This window comes from Mesocricetus auratus, unplaced genomic scaffold (assembly GCF_017639785.1).
Source record: "Mesocricetus auratus isolate SY011 unplaced genomic scaffold, BCM_Maur_2.0 Super-Scaffold_100029, whole genome shotgun sequence".
NCBI classification, from domain to species: Eukaryota; Metazoa; Chordata; class Mammalia; order Rodentia; family Cricetidae; genus Mesocricetus; species Mesocricetus auratus.
The window spans coordinates 9,106,507-9,133,107 of NW_024429210.1; the positions used below are offsets into that span (position 1 = coordinate 9,106,507).

Below are 26,601 nucleotides of genomic sequence, written 5' to 3' on the forward strand. Positions count from 1 at the left end.
CTACCATCTTGAAACTTCATTTATTTATTTGGTAGAAAAAAAAAAAACCACTGAGCACCCACGCTTCAGCTCTGAAAACACAAGGATGGACGATTAGATCTTAACTTCTGGGTGGGGAGAGGCCCCTCACATAGACAAGGGTCTGTGGGGTCTCAGCGAGGCCCTGGGGGTCTTGTGGCTGGAGTCATTTCCTCTCCTCTGTGGAGACCTAGGACTTCCCCAGTCAGTGACAGCCGAGATAAGATGAAGAGGGTGTGGAGGAAAGTGTCAAGAAGGAGAAGGGATCATGGAGGTGACACATGCCAGGCAAGGGAGCAGCCATGCAAGTGCACAGAGTACAGGGCCACGTGGAACCTGTGGCGAAGTGCAAGCCTCAGGCCAGGCTCTGGGCTGCATGCACGGGAACGGCAAGGGGCGTGTGTGGGCTTTCAAGCCCCTCGTCCAGAGACGGTAGCTCGCATCTGAGGGGCAACCGGGAATCAATCAACCAATCAATCAATCAATCAATCAATATTAACATTATTATTATTATTATTATTATCATTATTATTATTATTTGGTTGTTCGAGACAGGGTTTCTCTGTGTAGTTTTGGAGCCTGTCCTGGCACTCACTCTGTAGGCAGGGCTGGTCTCAAACTCACAGAGATCCGCCTGCCTCTGCCTCCCCCGTGCTGGGATTAAAGGCGTGCACCACCAATGCCCGGCCCAGCGCAACAGGGAAATAGTAAAGATTTTAAATGGAAGAAGATGTGGCCAAGTTTTGCTTCCCATAAATCTTTTTAATTGTAAAGTGAGGAGTCAATATTAGAGGCACGGAAATCTGCCTCTTTCTTTGTCTTCTCTGAAGAGACAGGGACAGCTCAGAAGCTCGCCATAGGCCTAATGGCAACTGGAGAAGGGAATAGCGAATAGCGTCTACGAGGAAGAATCAGCAGCCACGTGAGGGAGGGCGAATGTGGGATGCCAGGATAACCTCTGCACCCCACGGGGCCTCCATCAGCTGGGAAGGGGCTGGAGAGCCAGGATGGAACCAGAGCAGACTCATGGGAGGGATGGAGCCTTTGACTCTTGCCTTTGTGTCTTCCTTCTTTTCTTGGAAAAGACCCCGGAAATCATCTCACTCACATCTCCCCTTTTGAAAGCTCCACCCCATTACAGCTCCTTTGCCTCTTTCTGTAAATTTTCCACTTCCTGGAGCTTAAGCAGGCAGCCCCGCCCCCCCCCCCCCCCAGTTCCTGTCTTCTCTGTCTGTCTGCTCTGGATCCCCTGCTCCACACACATGCCCAGCTCTAATGGGAGGCAAGAGAACAAAAGCTTGCCAGCTTTACCACTGACCCATTGCCTTCCACCGGCTTCTCTCAACTCTCAGAAGCACGGCCAAACTCTCCACACTCTGCTTCTTTCTACAAACTGCACAATTAGATCTGTTCCCGTCTAAGACCTTAGGAAGCCCCCGATGTACAGGGCTTCCCATAGGCTCTCCACAAGCATTTGAACTTACATAGAGAAACTTTAAAGGCCATATTTACATTATAAGTCCATGGTTAAGTTTTACCATAGTTTATGGTACGGTGCTTTCAAGGGTTTTAGCTTGATGGTTTGTCATCAAATCAAACAAGAGCATTACTAGAGAAGAGCCCAGAATTCATCCCACCACCAACCAAAATCCACCACACACACACACACACACACACACACACACACACACACACACTTTAATCTAACATTCTTGTATCAAAACTAGAAACATCTAGGGCAATTACAAGTCCTACATAGAGGGCCACAGGTCTGCTTGAACATCAAGTCACGGTGTGTCCACTTGAGTGACTGTGGCAAAGCCAGGGCCCCAGTGAGGTCATAGGGATGCCTGTCTCCATTTCTATCCATCAAGTGTGTATGCAAGGCAATTTCAAGAAAACAAATCATAATTTTAAATGTCAGGACATAGAGGTAGAGAACTTCAGGAGGTTGGGAGCTACGGCCCTTGTGTCATTGCATACAGAGATCTCTATTAAATCTCTAACGTTTTCTTCCCTTTCTTGTTCATCTGTAAAATGGGGATACAATTATCCATGGTAGGATCATATGCAACTTAACTTTTTAATAACAACCTGTTTTAAGATCAAGTGAGGTATTTGCTCAAAGCCTGATTTAAAAAAAAACTTCAAGTACATGTCATTTCGTGCCAATATGTGGTTGACCTTCATTTTCCTTAGAAATGCAACCCAACATTTACCCAGTCTCTTTTGAACACTCAAGTGATGAATGTTGCTGAGTGCTTATAGTTCTACTCATATACACATAACTTCCAGGGAGTAAGTACTGGGTGCCTGTCATCATGGTAATTAATGGTGTTTTCACTTCAGGGTGTGGGCCTGATACTCAGACGGCTCAATGGGGGAAAGTAAATGAACTGACTGGACAAAATCTCCTGCTCAGTACTTGTGATACTCATAACTCATTACTGCCAAGTGGTCGCAGTCTTATCAAGAGGGAATAGCTACACACACACACACACACACACACACACACACACACAGACACACAACGGTTAAGTTGATGCATTGATTTTTACTTTATTTCAATAAATTAAAATGTGTGTCCTATCATCACAGTTCTGTGTGAGGGTTGGGCCTTCACTAAGTCCTGGATGAATTAGAAATGCTCACACCAAAACAAAGGATAATCCACAGTGCTATCAAATGCACATATCTCTTCCTGATGTCAGAGTCTACAGCCCACACTGCCCTAAGAGAAAGCATGTAGGGGCACAGGCATACTGTATTTCAAATGGAGAATTTATATAAGCTTATTTTTATAGTGATTCCATGAGTATCTGCTTTGCTTTTCATCTATGCAAACTGGAAATAAAGTAGGCACCCTGCCAGGTCCATGACAGCAGGCCAGACCCAGGCTGCCAAGGGTGACTCATACAATGACATCTAAGGGGTCCAGAAAAGAACCCTGACTAATGGCTTTTGGATTCCATGTGACCTTTGATCCTCTAGTGCCTTGGACCGAAATAAATGACCTAATTCCAAGAAACTACATCCAGTATGTGAACCCTAATGAGTGAAAATTTACCTGCTCCACAGGGATTAATAGGCACTTGCTATTTATCGCAGTTCATTAGATCTTAGCCAAAACAGGGTGCATTTACTTTTCAGATATTCACTGTTGAAAACAACCTACTTTGCAGAATGCAAATTTGAGAGTGACAGTAGGTAAGTCAGATGAAGTCCACCCTGGAGCAAGCAAAAAATGCAAAGTCAATTCTCCCCAAAACATGTCACTGTTTCAGTACTTACTGATGCTGTGATTACTAACTGACAAAAGCCACCAGTCTCCAGGGCCAGAGCAGGACTCTGGGGATGCCCACAACCAGTGCACACTTTCTCTTCACACCACAGTTAACCCCAAGCTCTGAAGACCATTGTCAGAACTCTGAGGAGAGAGGGAGGGACACACACTCTCATCTGTAACTAGACCTTCATCGCAACCTTTCCACCTTCCCAGAATGCCCATGTACACTCTTAAAAAGCCAGAAGAGAGGATTCTCGTTTGTTTTTTCCTATGACCTTGGCCAGGTGGAAACTTTTGGTGGATTTGACATACTCATTGAAAACTATCTGATACTCAAAGGGAAGGTGTTACAAGTTGAAAAACAATTGAGAATTGCAAAGGGAACACAAAATACTTTGTCTGACTAATACAATGAAAATAATGGAATGTGATTATTTTGGAGTTAGGGAAGCTATAAAAATAAAAAAAAATAACCTTCCTATCTAAAATCTGTCTTTTTTGCATGTGTCCCTCAGACCCTAGCTAGGGAGAGTATGCTCAATGGACAAACAGAATGGACAACACAGGAAGCTTGCTAGAAATCCAAAATCATAGGTCCCTGTCCTTGGATCAGAATCTACATTTAAAAAAATCCCCAGAGAATTTGAATGCTTATTAAAATTTTAAACAACATGTCTATAAAACAAACCAAAGTATCTTCAAATTGTCCATAATTTCTATTTTCTGATGTTTTAGAAGGCAGCCTTTAATTTTTGATGAGTATTCTTTACACTTTCATGAGTTTCTGAATGTGTGCAATGTAAGCCTCATGATACAAAGACAAGGAGATGCTATGATTATAAATGCCATGTTGCATGGAAACAAAAATCAAGACAGTGTCTTCTATTAGAAATCCAGACAGTCACTGGCTTTTTTTCTATCCCATACCTTAGTGATTTTATGTAACACAGGATCACCTTTCCATATGATGCTCCACACCCAGAGACAGACTGAATCATGTCTGCCTGTCCTAAGTAAAGAAGAAAGAGAGGCATCAACTGCCAAATGGGGACAGTATGAGAAGGTAAGCGGGACACTGTAAGCCACCTAGATGATGTCAGCACTGCATCTGATTTTGGTTACAAGCATCAGCTTTCTCCTCTGACGATCAAGCCTACATGAGTCTGCCTCTAACCTTGTCTTTCTATCCCCAGCAGTCAGCAAACTAATATTATGACACTCTATAAATTATTTGTCTTGAAGGTGGTGATTTTTTTTTCTGAGACAGGGTCTGTAACTACATAGCTCTGGCTGTCCTGAAACTTGCTATGTAGACCAGGCTGGCCCCGAGATAACAGAGATCTGTCTGCCTCAGCCTCCTGAGTGCTGGGATTAAAGGTGTATGCCACTGCACCCGACATTACTAATTTTTCTAAACATGAGCAATGGTTAATCACGTGAACAGTTCCATGTTGTAGCCAACTGTCTGTACATTCCCAGCAGCTTCTTTCGATCTGGAGATGAACTCTCATGCCACCACACCCTGAGTCAGCCAACCTATGTCACACGATACCTGTGATAGCTCAATTATAAGAGATAGCATTTGTAGTCCAGGAAATTAACTGGATTATGACATATTTGAACGTCATTTTTCAGTCTTTTTACAAAGGCTCTGAGTATCTACACCTTAATTAGATTGAGTTTGGTCTTCATGTAGAGAGTTAGCATATTCACTTCACTGTACACATCAGCTCAAAATACATGGCTTACACCTTTCAACTCTAGCCCCACGAAGATGTTTCCATGCAGGAGTATTCATGCATGATTTATGGCGCTACAGCAACAACTGAGCAACCAATCTTCCCTATAGCTATCACACAGAACAACCTAACTGAAACATAAATTCCACATACACTTAAAAATATTATTTTCTGTAATTTAATATAACAGAATGTTTCTAAGCTTACAGCCTTGCATGCAGAAGCAATTTTTCAAGCATTAATACTTAAATGGGTCATAGATACCACATCTGTCATTCTGTCCTGAAGTCTATGAGGCAAAACCAAGACTATGCTGGCCTATTGATTTTTCTAGCATTTGCTTTAATTTACTTAACCATTGAGAAATCCATCAGTACATAAAGGGCAACTGTCCATTACTGCCTCATTTGCAGACATTCCTTCCCCTCATTTTTGGTAAATATTTCCCTTCAACTGCTATGTGTTTACAGTGTAAAAATGAATTAGGAAAGTGCACACACCTGTTTCTGTTCAGTAACGGCTGCACTGAGGTATATGTAACGTGCTTAAAGATAGAATAAATATCTAGACATTATTACATCTGTGTGCAAAGGGTGGTAAATTAGATCCTAATTACATTAACAGGGATTCTGCCTCCCAGCTTAAATTTTACATGAGCACTCTGCGAAGCTGCAAGGGCTCTGCTGTGGTTTCTTTATGAGCTGGTGATTACAGCTACTTCCTATGCGGTCACTAAATATTCTGTTTACAAATAAATGAAGAAGCTTTGAGCCAACTTGCCAGGGTAATAATCTATTTTTTGCTCCCCCCTCCCTCGCCTTAACAAACCCTCTCCGCACACGCATGGCAACAATCAGGAGCCCTGGCTTCATCTAATTACTCCATCACATAATTTCACAAATTGCCTTGTCACTAGGGAGCCAAGTGCAAAACACGCTCACAGTGGGATCTCAGGCAGCAGCTCCCATTTAGGACTCATTCCTTGTTAAATTAAACACGGAAACACCAGTTGTATGAAAGAAGTCGAAAGAATGCTCGCAAATGAGCCAGACACATATAGCTCCAATTTACCATTTCACCAAATCCCTGGCTGGCAACAGGCATGTCAGATGAGAGGAGCCACTTGCCTATGCCAGTATCACAGGGTAGCTGCCCCTATTCACCAAAACGCTGAGGACAAGTGGGCTTGTCCAGAAAAGAAGCCCCATCACCCACCAGCAGAAACGTGGGTACCCAGGAAAAGCGTGATATTCTCCACCCCCTCTATTCATTATCCTTTCTGCTCCGTGCAATGCCTGCCCCTGACGGTCAGGAGAAAGTGCATTTGGAGCAGATGAGTGACTCTAAGCCCTTTGAAGGTAGAAACAGCACACCACATTTCTATTCTGGCTAGAAAGACAGACCCAAATTCCACTAATCTTCTGAAATCCTCAAAAACAAAGTTCATCAATCAAGTTTGCCGTGCAGTATTAGGTGTTTCTCTTTTAAAGCGCTAATGCTGCACATGTTTCTGAAACACATCAAGATAAATGCTCCTCCATCAAGGGACAGACGTGGGTGGGAAGAGAGAGTGTGCAGCCAGTGACATTACTAGAGGGAGTGAACCTGAGGTTACGCTCCTGGAAGCTGACATTTTTATATCAACAACTAAACACAGCCACTGGTAATTAAAGGTATTGCTTTGTGACTCGGGAGCCAGCGGGGTCAGGTACCGTTTTCCATCACAACCCAGTCCTTTATGCATGTAGATTTGCCAGCATTATCTGCACAGGGAGAAGGAGACATTAACAGCAGCTGTCTCTCTGCTTTTACACTGAACGTTCTATTCATACAGACAGGTGGAGTAATTTAAAAGCCAATGCGGTGCAATTTCAATGTGACTAATGTCACTGCCGACTAAAATGCCACCATTACCACTGTTTATGGAAACATTACTAAAATTACATTTTATTCATAAGAATTTTCGGATTCTGGTTATTACTAGCTTTAAAATGATCAGCCCTCGGTGTCATACCCCTGAGCAGTAGCTTAATTCTCCAGGGTTTAGCAGCCTTCTCTGCTGAGAAACGACAGTTGGATTGTAGGTTCAAGAGAAATCGGGACTGCATAAGCAGTTCCTTCCATCTCCATAAAAGCGAATTAAAGGCATAGCTCTTTGGTGTCCTGACCATGTGTCATGCAAAACAAATAAACAAACAAAAACAACAACAATAAAAAAGTCTTCAAGGAGCTGGATTCTCTGTTAGAGGGTAAATTAAGATTTGCATGAGGGAAGATAGATTCTTTGCCCAAAAACCACCCTCAGACATGAGGAGAAGGAAAGATGAGCAGTTAAACTGTTTAAAATCTGAAATTCTAACAATCCATAAATTATGAAGATTGTCAAAAACTATCAGTAACTGTAGCCTTGTCTCTTCGCAGAGGTAAATATGTGTGGGAGACAATCCAGGAAAGAAAGACCATCCACAACCCATAGTTACCAGGAACCATTACACTACATTTGTGAAGTCTCGTGGCAAATTCCCCGATTCAGAGTTTTACAGAAACATATACTACTCATCGAGGTATGACATGAGGCTATACTTATGCCTTTGAACTCTCACAATGCAACAGAGCAGTTGATATGATTTGTGTTTGAGAGGAACTGGGTGAAAAATCAGAAATTCAAGTCAGGAGATCCTGGCCCAAGCTTAGTGAGCTGTCAGCTTGTGACCTGAGACAAGTCACTGTGCCACCTCACAGCACTGTCCCAGCGGCCAGCTCACACGGGAAAACCAGCCATTACCAATTCTCACAGGGACACATATTAGAATTTACTCAGACCATTGATCAGCTATTTTCTTCAGCTGCTTAAAAGACAAAGTGATCCAATGCCAAAATAATTAATGAAGCAACACTATGAAGGGAAACAGCAACCTTTCTCTTCCCTCCCTCCCTCCCTCCCTCCCTCCCTCCCTCCCTCCCTCCCTCCCTCCCTCCCCATAACATTTGGAATGTAAGCATTATTTCTAAGCTTTTTCCAACTGGCCTGATGGTTCCTGTGACTTTTCTTAGAATGAGTGTTTACATGAACAGATGAACTCCCTGGCCTCTGGGCTTCTCCAGAATTCCCTAAGACACCAAATTCTCAGGGTCATTATTGTCCTAGGACAATGAAAGCTCTTGGGTGGTTCAGGAACTCCAGGAACAATAAAATAACAGCTGACCACTAAGATACTTGAACCAAACAGCAGATTCCAACAAGGGTTAAAGCTGGGTGTGTTGCCTTACTCCTTTTTTTCTGAAGAGATAATGCCAAGGCATTCACATCCATGTAATTAGCAAAAAAAAAAAAATCTCTATTAACAGTATTTCAATTCAGTAAAAGAAGGTCATTTGTATCTCACTTAGCTGTCAACTAACTTAGGGTGTTAACATTTGTGCGCAGCAAGTTATATAAGGCCTGTGTTTAAATAAGACATTTTATATTGGAAGCCATGGCCACTGGGCAGTAAATTGCTGAGTGGGGGCATTTAATTGTGTCTCCAGAAATCGAGGGCTGAAGGGGTTTTGAAATGTCAGAGGGTTTGTGCATAACCCCTCAGCCCCCAGAGGTTCTCCACTGGCCCACCAGAAAGAGGGGTCTCCAGTACCCCATCTGACTTCTTCAGAATTCTTCCCTGTTCTGCTGGGTGTTGCACTGAGGTGGTAGGGGTTAGGGAACAGGAGAAGGTTGTTGCTATTGTTTTGATTTTTAGCTTTGTGTTTTTTGAAAAGCTGAGGATTAAACCTCAGTCCTTATCTGAGCTCAGCAAATTCCTTATTGCTGAACTCCTTCCTCAGCAGGAGATATTAATTTTTATATTTTTGAGAGCTGGTCTGACTGGTCAGCTCATTCAGGCTAGCCTTGAAATCTCTATTCTCCTGCCTCAGCCTCTGGCGACTGAGATTGCAGGCATGAGCCACCATCTCTGGCTCTACTGTGTGCTTGACAATGAGACCAGGACTGAGACTGCACTCAGAGATACCCACGTCAGAAGCAATCATTTTGGTAGGAAGCTAATCATTCTATTACCAAATTGGAACATCAAATAAACTTTGCAACCTCAAGTCATTGGGTTGTGATCAATAGGGCTGTGACCCAAGAAATGAGCCTTTGCAATATGATTTCCACAATTTGGTGGGCAGTTGGCATGGGCTGTCTGATAGCTAATATTGGATGCCAACTTCATACACTGGGAGGAGGGAATTTCAACTGAAGAATGGCCTCCATCAGATTGGCCTGTGGACACATCTGCAGACATTTCCTCACTGCTAATTAATGTAGGCTGGTCCATCCCCCCTGTAGGTGGTACCATCCTCATATAGGTAAGCCTGAACTAGATTAGAAAGGTAACTAAGCGTAAACCTTGAAACAAGTCACTATTCTGCACCCCCCCCCCCCCCCGTGGCCTCTGCTTCAAGCCCTGCCTTGAGTTCCTGCCCTAAAATTGCTCTGTGAAGAACTATTCTAAGAATAAACCTTTCCCTCCACAAGTGGCTTTTGGGTGTGGTATTTATTCACAGCAACAGATGTGGACAGGTTGACATATACAGAAATGGAAAAATTAGATAACTGAACTTGATTACTTAGGAGACTCAAAGAAGCAAAATGGGTCACTTTTCCTCATGACTGGTAGAATGGCAAGGGTTTGAGATCTTTGTCCTGCAGAAAGATACACATACAACTAATTATAAAACTAAACACGTATATACATAGTTACACGTTAGCTGGAAAGACTGAGGTATGAAGTCCACTTATCTCAAATGCGGCATTCTAATTTGATAATATATAGTTTCTCCCCAAACAACCCAAACCAATCTAAAGCAAAGCATATCAAAATTTGCCCTTCTAAAACAAAATCAACCAACATTTCCCTTAGTTGAGCCATTGAACATTGAACCTCCTTTCTTTCTTTCTTTCTTTCTTTCTTTCTTTCTTTCTTTTATTTTGGTTTTTTTCTAGTAGGGTTTCTGGGTGTAGCATTGACTGTCCTGGGACTCACTCTGTAGACCAGGCTGGCCTTGAACTCATAGAAATCCACCTGCCTCTGCCTCCGGAGTGCTGGGATTAAAGGAGTGTGCCACCACCACCCCACTGGACCTCCATTCTTTAGGGCAAAGTACCTTCCAGGAGCCTTATCTTTTTTTGTTTGTTGATTGGTCAGATTTTTTTGACACAGGGTTTCCCTATGTAGCCCAGGATGGCCCACACTCTCTAGTAATCCAGGCTCCCCTCAAACTTTTTTGTTCCTGGACCCTCCTGTGGAACACTGAAGTCCTTGGATTATGGGCTCTGCAACCACTGCTGGCTTCTAGAACTTTCAAACTCTGAGATAGTAGTGAGTTGGTGTTATATACAACAGAATTCCTACAGACAAGATTGAGTCAGTTTAGGGTTAAAAAAAAAAGATAGATTCACACATGAACACATGGTATCCCAATTTTAATTTAATTTCTCTAAAAGAGAAATTGAGGAGGTGTAGTTGCATGCACGTTCACTGACCAAGTCTGATATTTTATTTTAGAAAACATATCGTCATTAACTGGAAAAAAGGCAGTCATGCTTTGACAAGGGCTTTGAAGTCTGAAGATGGCTAGAGTTCAATCATGTGCATAGCCACAAGCAGCCTAACAACGTGAGCCCACGTGGGCACTTGATTTAAGCTAAATCTTTATCTAATTAGCCCCAATTAACAGTGCATCAGAGGGGCTGGGGGTGTGGCTCGGAGGCAGAGCACTTTCCTGGCATGTGCAGGCCCTGGGTCTGATTCCAGGAAACCAAATGTTGTGTATTCCTTTCTTAGCTTTGGAAATACAAGGAAAGTTTAGAAATGTTGCTAGCTGGACTCGACAAACAGTCCCACGGGGAAGGGGCCAAGCACAGGTGGAATCAGTGAGCCATCTGACAGCACTGTGCCTGTCCCAGCTGGAAGGCGGCACAGGACACAGTCCTATCTGAGTCCTGGGTACCTGTTGTGAACTCTGCACTTTTGTTTTCAGTTTTGATTGTTTTCCCTTTTCTGTCTTCTCATCAACCGACCATAATTACCCCAGGTCAAAGGGGGCCCAGTTAGGAGTGGGCAAGAAAGAGCAGGCAATGGGAAGAGGTGAGGGGAGGCTGGGAGGAGGGCTCTGCCAGGTCACTAATGGCCTCTGGGGCAAGAACTTGAAGACGGGACTGTGCTTCCCCTTTGATCTCCTAATTCACAATGATCATTAGTATTAACTCCAATTCTTCTGGGTGAAGAACTCCAGCTGTAGCCTTTTCAGTTTACCTGACCTAAGAAAATTCATCGCCCAACCATTAGGATTTCAATAACTACCCAAGAAATAGAAGGCAGTTGCCCCAGAATCTGTTAGCCACCCCCCCATTCTATCTTCATGACTGAACAGAGTTTATATGATGCATACGGCAGAATAATTAGGGCATTCCCATTCCTCCAGTAATTAAATAATCCATCCATTTCCCCCCTGAGACACATGATTCCCAGTTGGATGAGAAGCTGTCAAGGTTCTTATGGAATCGGAGGTGGAATATGATGCCTTTGTAGAGCAACAGCTAGATCTTGAGATTCAGAAAGAGCCTCTCTGGCTGAGCCTGAGTTAGTGCCAGCAGAACCCAGATCTGGTGAGAAGAAGGGCCAGTCTAAGGGGGCAAGGAATGACCATGGAGATGCTCTTCTGTGTTGAAAAGACTTTGTCTTAGATGTGGTTCATGGACATCTGAAAGGAAAAGCCGTCACTCACCCCGCTAGTGTTTAAGTGTTTAATAAGTATAGTTAATATCTATAGGTAATACATGATGGTTCATATCTGTAATCCTAGCACTTGGGAGGCTGAAGCAGGAGGATTGCTGCAAGTCGTAAAAAGAAAATCAAAATTCTGGGTTACAGATATGACTCAGTAGTAGGGGGCTGGCTTAGCATAAGGTAGGGCCTTGGGTTTCACTCCCAGCACCACAGACAGACAGACAGACAGACAGAAAGACACACACACACACACACACATACACACACGCAAGCACACATGCACCAGAGAGTACACATCTGCTATAACTATGAACCACTTCCTCTGGCCAGGCATGCAAGAATGAATGTGGTCTGAGGTTGGTTTAGACCTCCTTGCTGCAGTACTATGTATGACCCTGACTGACATCTCAAATACAGATGACCTGCCTCTCTGCCTTCTAAAAACTGTCCTACTTCCTTCAGAGCTGGTAAGGCTGGCTAAGAATAGTCACCACTAGGAAATAAAAACGTGAAGAGGAAAGAAAATGGCACCATAGCTCCCTGTGTGGATACCAACTTGCCTGCCGACCCCTCTCTTACCTTGGTCACCAGAATGAGCCATAGGGATGCCAATTAGAACTCTCCCACTGCAGTAATTAAATGCAGGGTTTAGAGAGCGATTTTTCCAGAACTGTTAGCAAGACTGACACCTAGATCCTCCAAAGAATCTTGTTACTGAGATCAGAACCAGTGGACAACATCTGTCTCTTCTAGAGCAATCAATTCCCAGTCCAAATCCATTTGCTCCCTGCCTAGAGTGGCAGACCCGCAGGGCACTTTTCATCTAATAGTGTTTCTATGGAAACACCATTCTCAACCCAGAAGATTCTATGAGCCCTCACATTGGCTGTATTTACATGAGAGGAAGTTGAGGCATGAATTTTAAAAATATTTTCCAGGCTAGATGTTCTCTCTCTCTCTCTCTCTCTCTCTCTCTCTCTCTCTCTCTCTCTCTCTCTCTCTCTCTCTCTCTCTCTCTCTCTCTCTCTCTCTCATTCTCTCTCTCTCTCTCTCCCTCCCTCCCTCTCTCTCTCTCTCACACACACACACATACAAACAAACACAATGAAGGAAACAGACACCCATAGAAAATATGTTTTTTACCCCGAAACAGCATTTACAAGACTTCACCTGAGGGGGATCCTGCTATCAGTGGAAGGACTGGGAGTCAGTTAAAGCCAAGTATTGACCTTCAAGAGCTTTCTCCATCTGAGTCTGTACCTCAAATATCTCCACTTCCCCCAACTTTCAGGATTCCTGGGACACATAGAGGCTCCAAGCAGGAAAAGCAAGTCCCTTCACATTCTAAATAAGACCCCCATGAACCACTTTTCTGTCTAGATGTTTTTAAAATGCAATATGATCGGGTAGAGAAACAAAAGAAAAAAAAGACTCTTGGTTTTAACCTGACGTGAGTATTTCATACTTTTCTTTATTCGAGGAGTTCCCTGAATATATCTCTCTACCACAATGTAGTAAAAAAAATGTGGAATGCAAAACACATCAGGGGAAGTTCTGAGACACAGTTTACTGTGGGGATGATGCCCAGGAGAAGGGGAAATATCTTGACCTGGCATAAGCCCCAAACTTATTCTAACGCATGAAGATATTACGTAGTTTGACATTTTGTGTAATAGTTTGTCTTCGGGCAAATGCAACCATTTCCATGTATAAATGCTTCTATTTCCTTTCCTCTTCTCTCTTATTAACTATCTAAGTCATGTCAATCATCCTTTTCTCTCACAGGGAATCATTTCTTTTAAGAGACTTTCCCTACTTAGCGACACTGACAAATGTTCAGGAAGCCTAAGCTGGGGGGATTGATTGCATTGAAATGTCTACTCACTTCATAATTACCTGCGTGTTAGACTTGTCTTCTTTGCTGTTGTTTTTACTACACACAAGAATGTGCAGGTTGGACAGCTAGAGTCCCTAAGTCCAAGAATCAGCCATTAACTCTCCAGACTAGTAACCTGGCCTGCTGATTAAAATCTATCTGCGGAAAGAAATACCAAGGCGGTTTCCTTCTCCTGAAGCTGGGTATAAAACCGTTTCTATGCCTGTGATACAAATGCTTGGAAGCATTTTCAATTTTTTAACTGAAGAAACTCAAAAGAATGGGGATTAAAAAAAAACCTAGCAACTGACTTTCTACAAGGTGTTCCAGGTTTTAGAATACAATTTTCAGTATATAAGAAAAGTTCACTTACAATTTGCTAATAAATGGTCATTGCCAATTGTTAGTTAGCCAGAGTTTTGATCGCTCTTTTATGTACAGTAGATTTCCGAAGGGAGTTTTCAGATAAATTACATTAATCACATAAAAATAATGTGATAGTTTACAATTTGTGACAGTCTTCCAAAGGCAGTGTCCCTAAAGAGCTACTCCTCTAGAAGTTACCATAGGCTCAGTATTCACATGCAGCAATACTCATTCAAATCAACAGGTTTTGTTGTTGTTGTTTTTCTGTTTTTTGTTTTCATAGAATGTACTGGAATTTGCTCCTGACTGTGACTTGACTAGCATTTCCCAGACGTAACAGAGGGAGGGACATTCCTCGACAGTGGGAATCCACTTGTCTTTCCATTACAAGCGTGGGGATGAGTGTGTTCAATGGGGAAGCAAAGGGGGTGAGAAATCCAATGTCTCCTAGCTTTGCTTTCAGACTGTTGTCACCAGAGCAACTGACTTTTGAGAAATCGTTAGTAGTATTATTATCATCATCAGTGTTTCTATATGAGCAGATGATACTGGAGGGGGTCAGGGTGTGGAAGTCCCCAGTAGAAACTGCAATGCAACTTCCACAGACATTCATAGAAAGCCCAAGAAGCCTGGAAGGAGAACTTCCCTTCCAGGGCAGGGACTCAGGCCAGTGACTGAGGGCAACTAGCCAGGCCTCCAGAAACCATACAGTTCATAATTTCCATTACAATTAACCCTGTAACACAGCTCACGTAAGCATTGTGGTTTAGGTAAAATCACGCCATTAGGGAGGATTTGGGGTCTGTCTGACTTTTATTTCCTTTAGACAGTATAGCAAGGTTCTTCACAAGGGTACAACCTGGGAAAACTGACAGGTGATGACATAGCTTGTTCTTGTCTCTCCTGATTCTATGAGAACCAACATTTGACTCTATTTCACTCAGAAGCATCTCAGCGTCAAGTCTCCCCAAAGCTCCTTCTCAGGCTGACGGGACCTCATATATCGATTTCTTGTTCCTGTTAAGGTAGGAACTAGCAGTAGTTTGGCTGTAAGTTCAGGGCCAGCCTGATTGCACTCTTACTGCAGAACAGGTCAGCTGCTTGGCTCTCGGGATAAATTTACAGCAACACTGCATAAGCACCTTGACCCATGGCCACCTCTTCTCTGAATGGATGCTTTCATCACAGGTCCTGGACACCACAGTCCTCTCTTCTCCAACTAGAACAGTGGTTGATAATCATCAGGTGGTAAGTCACGCAGATCACAAAGTGTTTACCTACATGCAGTGAATCTTAGATGAGTAATGAAAGCAGGGTCACATTTAAAGGAAACCCAGTGTGTTGTCAAAACCACGGTGTCTAAAACCAGGAACCTCCAGTACTAACCATCTCATTGACTTTACACAGAATACTCAATACTGTCTAGACCATGGTTTGAACCATGGAAGAGTCAGAAGACAGAAGGGAAAGCTACTGTTTTTAGTTGCTGCTGCTGCTCTCAGCTTTCACTCCATTCACCAGGGCTGAAGAGCATGGATTCATTTGTATCGTTGAGTATTATTGGAGGCACAGCCCCTATGTGGAGCAGCAGAACTAATGCTGACTTCAGGTATCACTGAGCACGTCCCTTTAGACCAGAACACCTCATGAGGAACATGCTTGAAAAGTGGACAAGGGAGTGAGGTTCACCAGGCCCTGGGCTTTCATGTTTAGGGGCAATGGCTGTTAAGAAAAGTAACTGAAGTTTAAAAATAGTGACGCCACTGAAGCCAAAGTCACAAATTTTTAACCTTCTTTCATATATTTTAACCTGTCCATATTCATCCATAATATTGAAAATGCCCTGATCAACAAGTTTACTTATTTTCAGAATATTCTTTTATCCATAAATTTTCATTTTGGCTTCTTTCTTAGACACCATTAAATCCACATACACTTACAAAATATCCACCCAAATATTGTGATTATAAATATTTTGAGCATGAAATTCATTCAGAACAATAACCAAACCAAACAAATCCCCTGCTGGCATGAAGCCCTGAGTCTCCTGTTTCTCACATCTGCAGAATTCCTGCAGTGAAAATAGCAGTACTCACACAGACAATATAGACTGCTGCTCTACTTCAAAAGTCCCCAGGGATTGCACAGGAAGAGTGGGCTGTATATTGCTGTTTTCCTTTACAGTTCTAAATGCAGGGACAACTTTCACTGGGGGCTCTGACTCACAGCACTGTCATAATGGAAGGATCCATTCAAGCCACTCTACGGCAAATGACATTATCACCTTGCCATCAAAAGGGAGTTGCCAATTTTTCAGACCATTCACTACAAAGGTCCAATGAAAACACTCACTACAGATACCATCTGTGGGGTGAGTTTGACTCTCTTCTTAGAAAGCTTAGTTACTAGCTCTAAGTTCTTCGGACTCACTTTGAAAAGCAACGTCATTAATATACACACTTAAAATCACAAGTATACATGGATTCCCAAGCCTTGTAACTTATGAAAATTAACAAAATTACAATTAACAAATTACTTCAAATGAAGCTCCTCATTTAGGGTATGGGTCTAGGAAATAAGTGCCAGCCCTTTGTTCAAAACTGGGAAAACAGTGATGTATGAAGTCCAGGGGGATCATTTTTCTCTAACAAAACGGGTTCATTGTCCATATTTAGCTTACATATGTCATTGAGAATCCACTTACTGTGAGATGCTGGAACAGCCACGCCCTCATGATATTGGTGGCTACTTTGGGAAAGATGCCACGCTTTTTGTGACGCTTTTTGTCCTTATCAGGGTCATCATCGTCACCTGTGCTGGGGGAAGCTACACTGTTGTCCAAGCCATCACCTGCAAACATAGTGAATCAAATTTTGACTGATGCTACCTTAATATACTTTATTCAAATAGAATGCCTTTGGATACAAGCAAAACCAAGAGAGCAGTTAAACAATTAGTAGCTTCTTCGGTACTTTCATTTTATTCCAAGACAAAGAGAAAGAACAAGGCCTCAGCTCAAAAATCACCATGTCTTAAAAAGAGAAAAAAACGTCTTCCAAAGATCAGTGCTAAATGCAAAAGGAATGGAGCTAAATATCCACCTCTGGAGTGGCTTGTTGCCATGGTAATTATTCCATTATGTGTAACACCTCTACTGAGGAGTTCAGTGTGGTGGCACTGTTACTGGAGATCTCTGCCTGGGTATTTGAACTCCATGCAAAGTCACTGACGTCAACTGGTGAGAAGATGCATTTAATACAGCAACTGCTTCCATAGGTGATCTATCTTAAGACTGGTTGGAGCAGGATGGGGAAACGCAGGCAATCCATCACATAAACAATTTGCCATGGAATGCTTCGAAGAAGATGTGATTTTTCCAAGTGTAGCAACAGCGTCAAGTTTAGTGAGGGGAAAAACCCCTGATGCATCTTTTAATTAAAAATAATTACTATTGAAATAAAATAAAGAAATATTAGAATTGTACTGCACTAGAAATCTGGGTAGTTTCTAAAATTTCTTCTTAAAGTATTGCACACTGATATGTCACCTGGTAACATATTCCTAGTGGATCCTAATTTTCCTACTGGTTTTGTTATAAACACTTGGAGTTGTTTATTTTCGGAAATATTTCAGCTCCATGACTCAATGAAATGATAATACAGCCTTCCTTTAATAATGCCATATTTGACAACATGAGAAAAAAAGTGTTACCCTTGTAATCACAGGAACCAAAATAAGTCACAAGATCTAAAAGAGAAATGCCTACGTTTGATCTTTGCACCAAGTCAAAGGACAAACAGCAGCAGACTAAACCACCACACTGGTCAGCCGCAGTGTTCTGACAGGTCATCCCGCCAGGGAGCTACCTGAAACCTCTGTCCTGTCTGTGAATGTTACTAATGGGCTTTGGGAATGGATGGATTGATCTGGGCCCAGAATGAAGAACTACAGTGGCAAGGCTTAGAAATGCAGTAAGGACTACACCCCAGGGCACACTCACCCCATTAAATACGTCACTGGGAACCTATGGTCCAAAGAACTTGACACTTTGGTAACACAATTTGGCTGATGACTACCTATTGGAACTCACACTCAGATTTTTTTTTTACACAGTTTCACCCTCCTCCATTTCTTGGTTCTACTCCAGGTCCTCAGTGCGACAAGAAACCTCTAGTTTGATTTCACTTATTCTGTCATCTATAGTAGCTGTATTGCAAATGAAGCTTCAATTTAACTGTTCTCTCAGGGAACCCACCCTTGTAACATGAAAAGTGACCCCCCCAGGTGTTTCTCCATTGCCTTGATGTGTCCTGAGATAAATCCCATCAGTGAGGTGCAGACAAGAGTCCGCCATTTTGACTTTTAGTAGAGCTTCACCACACCATGAGTTCTGGCAGAGCTTAGTACTGTAAACTTCTACAAAAATTTATAATTTTAGTGCACTTCACGTTATAGAAAGTTGTGAGAGTTGCCCAAGCTCATAGAATGGGTGGGGTTTTTTTCCCCCTAGAAAAGATCATGAAAGGCCGGGCGTTGGTGGCGCACGCCTTTAATCCCAGCACTTGGGAGGCAGAGGCAGGCGGATCTCTGTGAGTTCGAGGCCAGCCTGGTCTACAAGAGCTAGTTCCAGGACAGCCTCCAAAGCCACAGAGAAACCCTGTCTCGAAAAACCAAAAAAAAAAAAAAAAAAAAAAAAAGATCATGAAAGACCTCCCAACTCCAAAACCATCACAGCCCATCCAACTAATGAAGAAAGTCCTGTGCTTCAAGGTCACATGGCTGGGTGTGCTGATGTTGGGGGTCCCTGGTGAGCCAAACACCCACACACCTAAGTCAATGCTGCCTGGTCTTTATTTGCATACCCAAGTATTTCATGGGAAATCCCTAAGGGCTTGCCTACTTCATTCTTTCAAAGTCCAGTATTTAAAGAAGCTGCTCCTACAGAGAAGCAATTCACCACATAAAATAACAATTCATTAAAGAAACATGAGAAAAGAAAACAACTCCACAGCATTCACATTTGCAATAGCTGATCCACTTTCGATATTGCAGAAGGGGTGGCCAAGGAAAAGAAACATATGACCCGATCAGTGATTAAAAACGAAAAGCTACCCTAACAATACTGTTTTCCCCACCTCTCCATGATAGGTTTCCACCTTCACAAAAATAGCCTTTTTATCCATCTCAAACCCCTTCAGATTAATTTAGCAAGCAATGTCTAGTGCCTGCCTAGGAGAGAATTCATTGATAATTTATGGAAATATCTGCCGTAATCCAGTGGAGATGACTTTTTTCCAGCTTTGTGCATTAATAGATAATCAAGGCCTTAGAGCAGCCTTAGCTTCCCATTACCTCGGGCAAAAGAATTCCTGAAAGTGTGCCTTGAGGGCACCTGAATTATATACTCCATTAGCAGAGGGAGGCTTTCTGTATTCCACGTGTAACACTCTCCAGGACCTTTCCTGTTTATTTCTGCTGTACGAAAGCAAAAGCATTAGGGCCAGGATTTTTTAAGTGAAGACTTATGTAGATACAATGGAGAACCCTTTCAGGCAGGAGCCGGATCACCCCTTCAGTCCCTGGCAGTGACCTCTCCTGAATAAAAGGCTTCTGTTACATCATTAGCTCAAGCCAAAAACAGCCCTGGCTTAATGCAGTTTGTTCTTCCTACTGTTTTTAGGCAAATACAGCTACTTTACTCCCATCTGGGAGGGAAATTACACTGCTGGGTTGTAATCTAAGACAAGATTTTCATTGGAAGCAAATGCTTTCAATCCAGTGTAAATACTGCTGCATGTTCAGAACGCCTAAAACAATAAACCTTGCTCCTTCCCAACACGGTTAGGGAAATGGAGAAGATGGGGGCTGAGAAGAGCATAATAAAACAGGGTATTCTAAAAGCAAACACTTTCATAGATTTTAATAAATTGTTTAACCTCTTCCACTTTCTAAAATTGAAAATTGATCTCGCAGCGTCTCGACCTCAGAGGAGAGTCTAAATGGTCAATTGTACCTTTAGCATTTCAATTCACTCCGCAATTTGATACAGTCACCTCAATGTGGTCCCGGGAGGATTTATTTCCTTTTTTTATTTTTAAGATCACTACACAAACTTGGAGAACCACGGCCGACCACACGGCAGCAGGCAGGGGCTCCGAAGCCCATTTGTAAAATGTCAGCGGTGACTTCATTCCTGGTGCTGACTTCTCCTGCCGCCAAATGAAGGCAAACTGAAAAGGTGGAAATAATCATAAAAATGATGCTCCTCCATAAACAAGCTTACGGCCTCATTAGGGTAGCAGTGGGCTCCAGTGGGTGATTTATGCTCGTTTTGCTGATGCTATGAGGAAATGCCACAGGGCGACTTTAGCCAACTGCTAATGGCTTCTGACAGCTTCTTAGCAACTAGTGCAAGCAACGTTGTGGCGTTTGGTAGTGACAGAAACCGAAAATGTCATATTATCTGCCCATGTGTCATGAAGTCCGTGTGGCAATTAACTAGTAGGCCAGTGACTGAGGGGCCAGAGGCTCCTGAAAATGGCCTTTGGCTATGCACAGGCAGCCATGGCTGCCTTCCTGCACACTGCTGCACATATGCAATATTCTAATGCAGAAATCCACTCCCTGCAACTTGCCAGGTTCTGATGAGAGCAGACCAGGCCGCTCACATTCCTTTCTTTCCCTCACCTACGTGACTCTCTGGGCATAGGATCTGATGCTATCAGAGGACTCCAGAGGATTCCACCTTGCTGTGATTAATTGGCGGTACCTGGCTTGGTGCTTTCAGACGCTGCATTCTAAGGTGGCTAGCTTTTCTGATCTCTCACAAATTAGTCTAAAAGGATTGAAGATCACTGAAGCAGACTCATTGCCTGTCAGATTGCAAGAAGCAAAAGAAGTGTGCACAGCAAAAAGATACTAGTCCACCAACACCAGACTTCTAACAAGCAGGGGGAGACTCCTGGCCACACTTGGCAGTTTCTAAGCTATCAAAACCACGCACTATATGTCAAACTGTCAAACCTTTCAGCGTGGGCCATTTGCCCTTTCAAATAATATTTAAGGATTGTTTTTACAAAATTTTATAGGCCATGGTCTAGTGAAAGAGGCCAACCAACAAAGAAAGGAATTCGTACTACAATTCTGCTATGGACAGTCTCTGGTGAGCCTGGGCCTATCCCTGTGGAGCAAGGCAGGTGACCTGTGGCAATTCCCAGGCTGCCAGAGAGCTCAGATTTCAAACACGCTCAACTCAAACATCCCAAGTTGACTATTTAAGCATGTCTAGGCATTTAGACTCTGCTATCTCCTCCCTTTCAAGACAGGATAAAGCGGCATTTATTGAATTTGGACCATTCAATAGGTCAGAATGACCAGGTCAGCAGGGAATTCCTCTACAGACAGGTCCAAGCTCCGCTCCTATTTTTTTAAAGCGATCTCCGCCTTTTCTCCCAGGACTGTCATTTCCCAAAATCTACCTGGAGGGAGGCAAAAACAAAGCCTAACTGATGAGAACTCTGCCTGACAGTGAGCCATCAGGTAAAAATAAGGCGGGTTGCGTGTTGTCGGTTATGTGGGATAGAGGCCAAACTCCTAATTAAGGAAGTGAACTTTCAACTTCCAGGGCACAAGGAGGCATAAGGTTGGGACCCCCTGCTTTTGATGGAAGTTACCAGACAATCATAGATGCGAGAACATTTTCATTTGCAATGTTGTATGGAGACCCCATAGTTTGGGGTTATACCCTATTCCTTTACTTTTCTTCTCTTGCAGCCTTTAGGAAAAACAGTGTCTTGTCCTCAGATGTACCTAGATTCAATAATCAATGTCATTGTAATTATAGCTCTCAAACTTGGGCAAAGTTCATTTTGTCCTGAAAATGGTCTCAATGGTCATTTCAAAACCAACTGAAGACGGCTAAATCTTCCTGCAGAGGGGCTCTTTGTCATATGCTGTCACTGTGGACAGAAAGAAAAGGGCTTCCTTTTTCTTTGGATCTTCTACAGTAAATTTAGAAAGGGAAAAATACCCTCCTCTCCCGCCACCCCAGCAGGGTGGGTCCAGCCTCCGTAGTCGTCACTGGGGCAAATGTCTCATCAATATGGAAAGGTTAGGTTTCTTTTCAGGGGTCAAGGGTGCCTGATGCCCAGGAATGTTAGAAAATGTAAAAACTCACCCCAAGCCCACTTCTCTGGACCCTGGAGTATCCAGTTCCCCAAAAGTCAGGTAGAATAACACCTCTGTGTTATGTCAAGAGGATAAATGGCAAGATTTACAAACACTTCTTCCTCGGAAATCAGCTAGGATAACTCAGATTTCCTCAGGAGTTGTGTTGTCTTCATTTCAGAGGCACAGGAGCCGGCAGCATCATTTTTTCTAAAATACATATCTGATCACAGTGCCCTGGCACTCACGGCCGTCCATGGCGCCCCTCCACCTTTACGATGGAGGTCATAACTTTTAGTCTGGCGTGGAGAGACTTTCACAGCCTCTCTCCCGGGTGTGTTTTCAGCAGAGACTTTGCCAAGGCTCAGTGTTCTCAGCCACCCACAGCCCGGTGGTCCCGTGCCTGTGGAAAGCTCTCTGTACTCTGCAGCTCTCAGCTCTTTATGGTCCCTGGAGCTGCTTCTTTCACTGAAGTAGGCTTCCCTTCCTTCCTCAAGCGCGGTGACAAGCTTCTTGGTGACCTTTAAGGCCACATTCTACTGCTATCTCCTACATGAAGCATTTCCTGGACTCTGGCTGACTTAATGACCCATTGTCCCTTCCACCCAACACTGGATGTTTTTATTTTTTTGTCAAACATTCACCTCCCCGAACCACCCAAAACATCATAGTCTCCTAAGACCACCAACTTTTAGACATGTTTTCAACACAGCAGGGGCCAAGTCATACTCATGTCTGTTTCTAAGCCAGTGTCATCACAGTGTAAAGGGAACAATGTGCATTAGCGAATGGTGAATATTTTTTCCACTGTGCAGAGAAAGCATGGCATTGATTTTCACCCATTACATTTCTTTTCAAGACATATATGAGTGAAAGTCTTGGGAAATGCACACACATGAAACTTGATAAAGTAGAAAGCCTAAGATATGCATTCTACAGGGTTACAAAGTGTTCTCAGGCTCTAGAGCTCATCAGGGGCAAAGAACACCTGCAGTCACAGTGTCAGAGTGCTTGAGAATGCTTGCCTTGGCCCTTCAGAAACAGGCCAATGAAGCCGGGCGGTGGTGACACACGCCTTTAATCCCAGCACTCAGGAGGCAGAGGCAGGAGGATCTCTGTGACTTCGAGGCCAGCCTGGTCTACAGAGCGAGTTCTGGGGCAGCCTCCAAAACACTACAGACAAACCCTGTCTCAAAAAAACAAAAAAAGAAAAAAGAAAAAGAAATAGGCCAGTGCTTCCTGCAATTGTCATTTAAAATGTCTTACCTAACTAAAGGATTTTGTGATTAGTACAGTTTTCCTCAGTTCAACATTAAAAGGTAAAGCAAACACTATTTGCTTCCTCTTTATTTTTCTGATGAAATGTGTACAGTCTCTACTTTATTCATTTCCCAGTTTTTCTGTAGCAAAGAAATTCAGCTGTTTTTAGCAGACAATTTGGTCCTGGTCTTGAACTCAGGACTCACATTGTAAAACCTGCTATAAATCTAAAATCTTTGGGACTTTGGATTTTCTCTGCTTTTCCAAGAAATTGCCCCCATCGTTCCCCCAGCATTCCAGACACCTGCCTCAGCAATATGTCACCAATGGGCTGTGGTATGTCAAGGGTTCGATTTTAGGTGACGCTGGGAAGAATTTTCGGCAGACATATAAAGGCGAATCCCAAGGCCTAAGTCTTAGTACTTTTGTTGTGTTTGTTTGGTTTGAAAATAAAGTCTTTCTGTGTAATTCTGGCTGTCCTGGAACTTGCTATTTAGACCATTCTTGCCTCAAACTTACTGAGATCTTCCTGCCTCTGCCTTCCTAGTGCTGGGATTAAAATTCCATGTTATCATGCCCAGCTTATGTTTTAAATAGAAACCAAGTATACTTCAGGTCTCTTCTAATCAGAGTCCAATATTACAAACAGACAGCGATCAAAATCAATGATAACTGTGTGCTTAATATTAATTAGGGTTCTGTTAACTTCATCTCTTCCCTTCTATGATTCTGCTCAAACTCCTTGTTCTTAGTTCAAAGTAATTCCCACTTGGCCAAGGGAAAACAATGAAAAAAAAAAAAAAGGAAAGCAGGTTCTGCTAATGCACAACTTCCCTGAAAAGTTTGAGATGATTCTAGTGAAAGCATGTTCTTACAAATGGTGGATGGTACAGAAACACCAACGGCACTGATGGAAAAGAAGGAGCTAAGCATGAGGGCCAGATCTACAGACAGGTCCACTGGCACACTCTGGATTTACTGCACCTGAAAAGGGTTGGAGGACAATTCATTGAAAAAGACCAGCTGGACTGGCATGGTGAGGCCCTATCTATCTCAAAGCCACCACAATAAAGAAACAAAGATGAAATCACCTTGAAATACACATATTACTGACACTGGGAAATATCTATAAATGTTACCAAAACTTGGCTCTACTGAATTTGGTTATGAAATTTTAACTTTCCAGGCGAATTTAACTTTGTTAAATGATGACAAGGATGGGCTAGTGACTCTGGACAGAGTTCAATTCTATTCTACCCTTTAGCAGACCACAGAAAGAGAAGGTAATGACTCAACGCTTGCGGAAAACACCTGCTTCTACGAGGTGCTGCTCTCACTTTCTCCTTTCAAAGTGATCCCCACACACACAAACTCATCATCCGCTGCAGCCCTTGTTACTGTCACTGCGTACACAAAGGACACGGCACCCCCGCCTTGGCCCTAGGACCATGTCTGGGCTGAGCACATGACCAACAGCACATCTGCACATGTCACAGCGCTCTGAGCTCATCTCTCTGGGAGGCGAAGCACAGACAGGCACGGTTAGGACTCGAGGGGACACAAACTGGGAACTGAATCAGGAAGAGCTTGGGTTGCCATCGAGCATTCCAGTCCGAGGGCACAGAAGCTAAGCGGCATAATCGCCGTGATAAACATATAGTTGCAAACTCGTGTACTCAGTCCGACGGCTTTAAAAGTTCAAATCCAAGGGCGCATGAAGAGAACTGACCCAGAGTGAGCCTGAACAAAACCCTGAATAGTAGTGGAAAGCAAGGGAGGAGAACAGAAGACAGCCTTCCAGGCGATAGGACAGGAAGGGCAGACCAGAACCCTCGCACAGCACAACCCAGCCACAGAACTCACTGGGACAGTGGAACGATGACACTGCACAGCTCAGGGAGGAAGAGTTACACCTTGTGAGCCCCGAGGGTTCTGGGAATCCTGACCTGCCTGGGGATGTCCGTGGACTTGTCAGAGCCCCCTCCATTGTGTCCCACAGAATCACGCAAATGTCATCAAATAAAGCTTCACTCCATTGTGTCCCTTTCTAGTTATCTCACGCATTCTCCCCTTCCAGACTGGAGAATGCAGGGTGGGGTTGGAGAGATGGTTCAACGAGTAAACGCACCAGCTGCCGAGCCTAACAATCCCACTGTCAACAGCGTGACTCCTACAGGTTGCCCTCTGACCTCCACACTCATGTTGTGGCATGTGTGAATGCATGTACACAAACACTAAGGAAATGAAGTAACAAGGCCTTAAAAATGAAAAAGAAAGGAGTAAGGGACGGGGGAAGCAATAAGCCCATTCAGACAGAATCTAACTTAGACACCTGGCATGCTAACAGGACTTGATAACTAGGCCTCTTGGATATTTGAAGACACTTCCACAGAGATGGAAGTGAAGACTGTGGTTAGGATTCAAGGTCAGCTCATCAAAAGCCAAGCAACACATTAGGTCAAGTAAACGCCCCGTTACCTGGGAGTCCTGGGCGCAGGAAGACAAGTGCCAGCCTCAGGAGGAAGTCCATTTCCTCTTACATTTCTCTAACGGGCAAAAGCTGAACATTACAATTGTCTTTAACCCTCTCCTTTTCTGTGTCTCTCTCTTACTGCCCAGCACCCCATCCTTAGAACTCCTAAGGGCTCCAACACTGAGGGAGGCTCTGCTCCTTCTTACCCCTGTTCTGCTCTGAATTTACCTTCATCTTCTCCCGTCAGCCCAATGCTCACCCTTGCATCCTTGTGGGGCCAAGCCAGAGTGTTAGTAGGAAGCCTGAGGATGTTCACATCAGATGTGAAAGGAATCAAGTTCCCAAAAAAAACTATGGATTGTAAGGTAAGATTTGTTGCTGGGGATGGCGGGACAGGCCAGTAAACCCAGCCCTTGAAAGGTGGAGGCCGTGGAAGTTCAAGGGCATCCTCAACGACATCTTGAGGTCTAGGGTTGCATCTCCTCTCAAAAGCCAAAAGTAAATAAAGTAAGATGTGTCAGTGCAAGTCAACCTGACTCCTTAAGTGACAGAATTTCAGTTCACGTGAGGAAGGGTTTTAAAAGCCATAGCTGGTGTTGGTGGAAAGGATGGCTTTTTAGAGTCAGTCTATGTAGTGCTCACGAAAT

The 26,601-nt window shown here is 43.4% G+C and overlaps 1 protein-coding gene across 3 annotated transcripts in view; it reads right to left on the bottom strand.

The window, feature by feature from the left end:
• Positions 1-26,601, bottom strand: part of Meis1 (Meis homeobox 1) — a 138,829-nt gene that overhangs the window by 42,098 nt on the left and 70,130 nt on the right. For all 3 annotated transcript variants that reach the window (XM_040733161.1, XM_005070399.4, XM_005070400.4), the window contains one exon: positions 16,760-16,905. In XM_040733161.1, the coding sequence (XP_040589095.1) occupies positions 16,760-16,905 (146 nt within the window). The remainder of the gene's footprint in view (positions 1-16,759; positions 16,906-26,601) is intronic.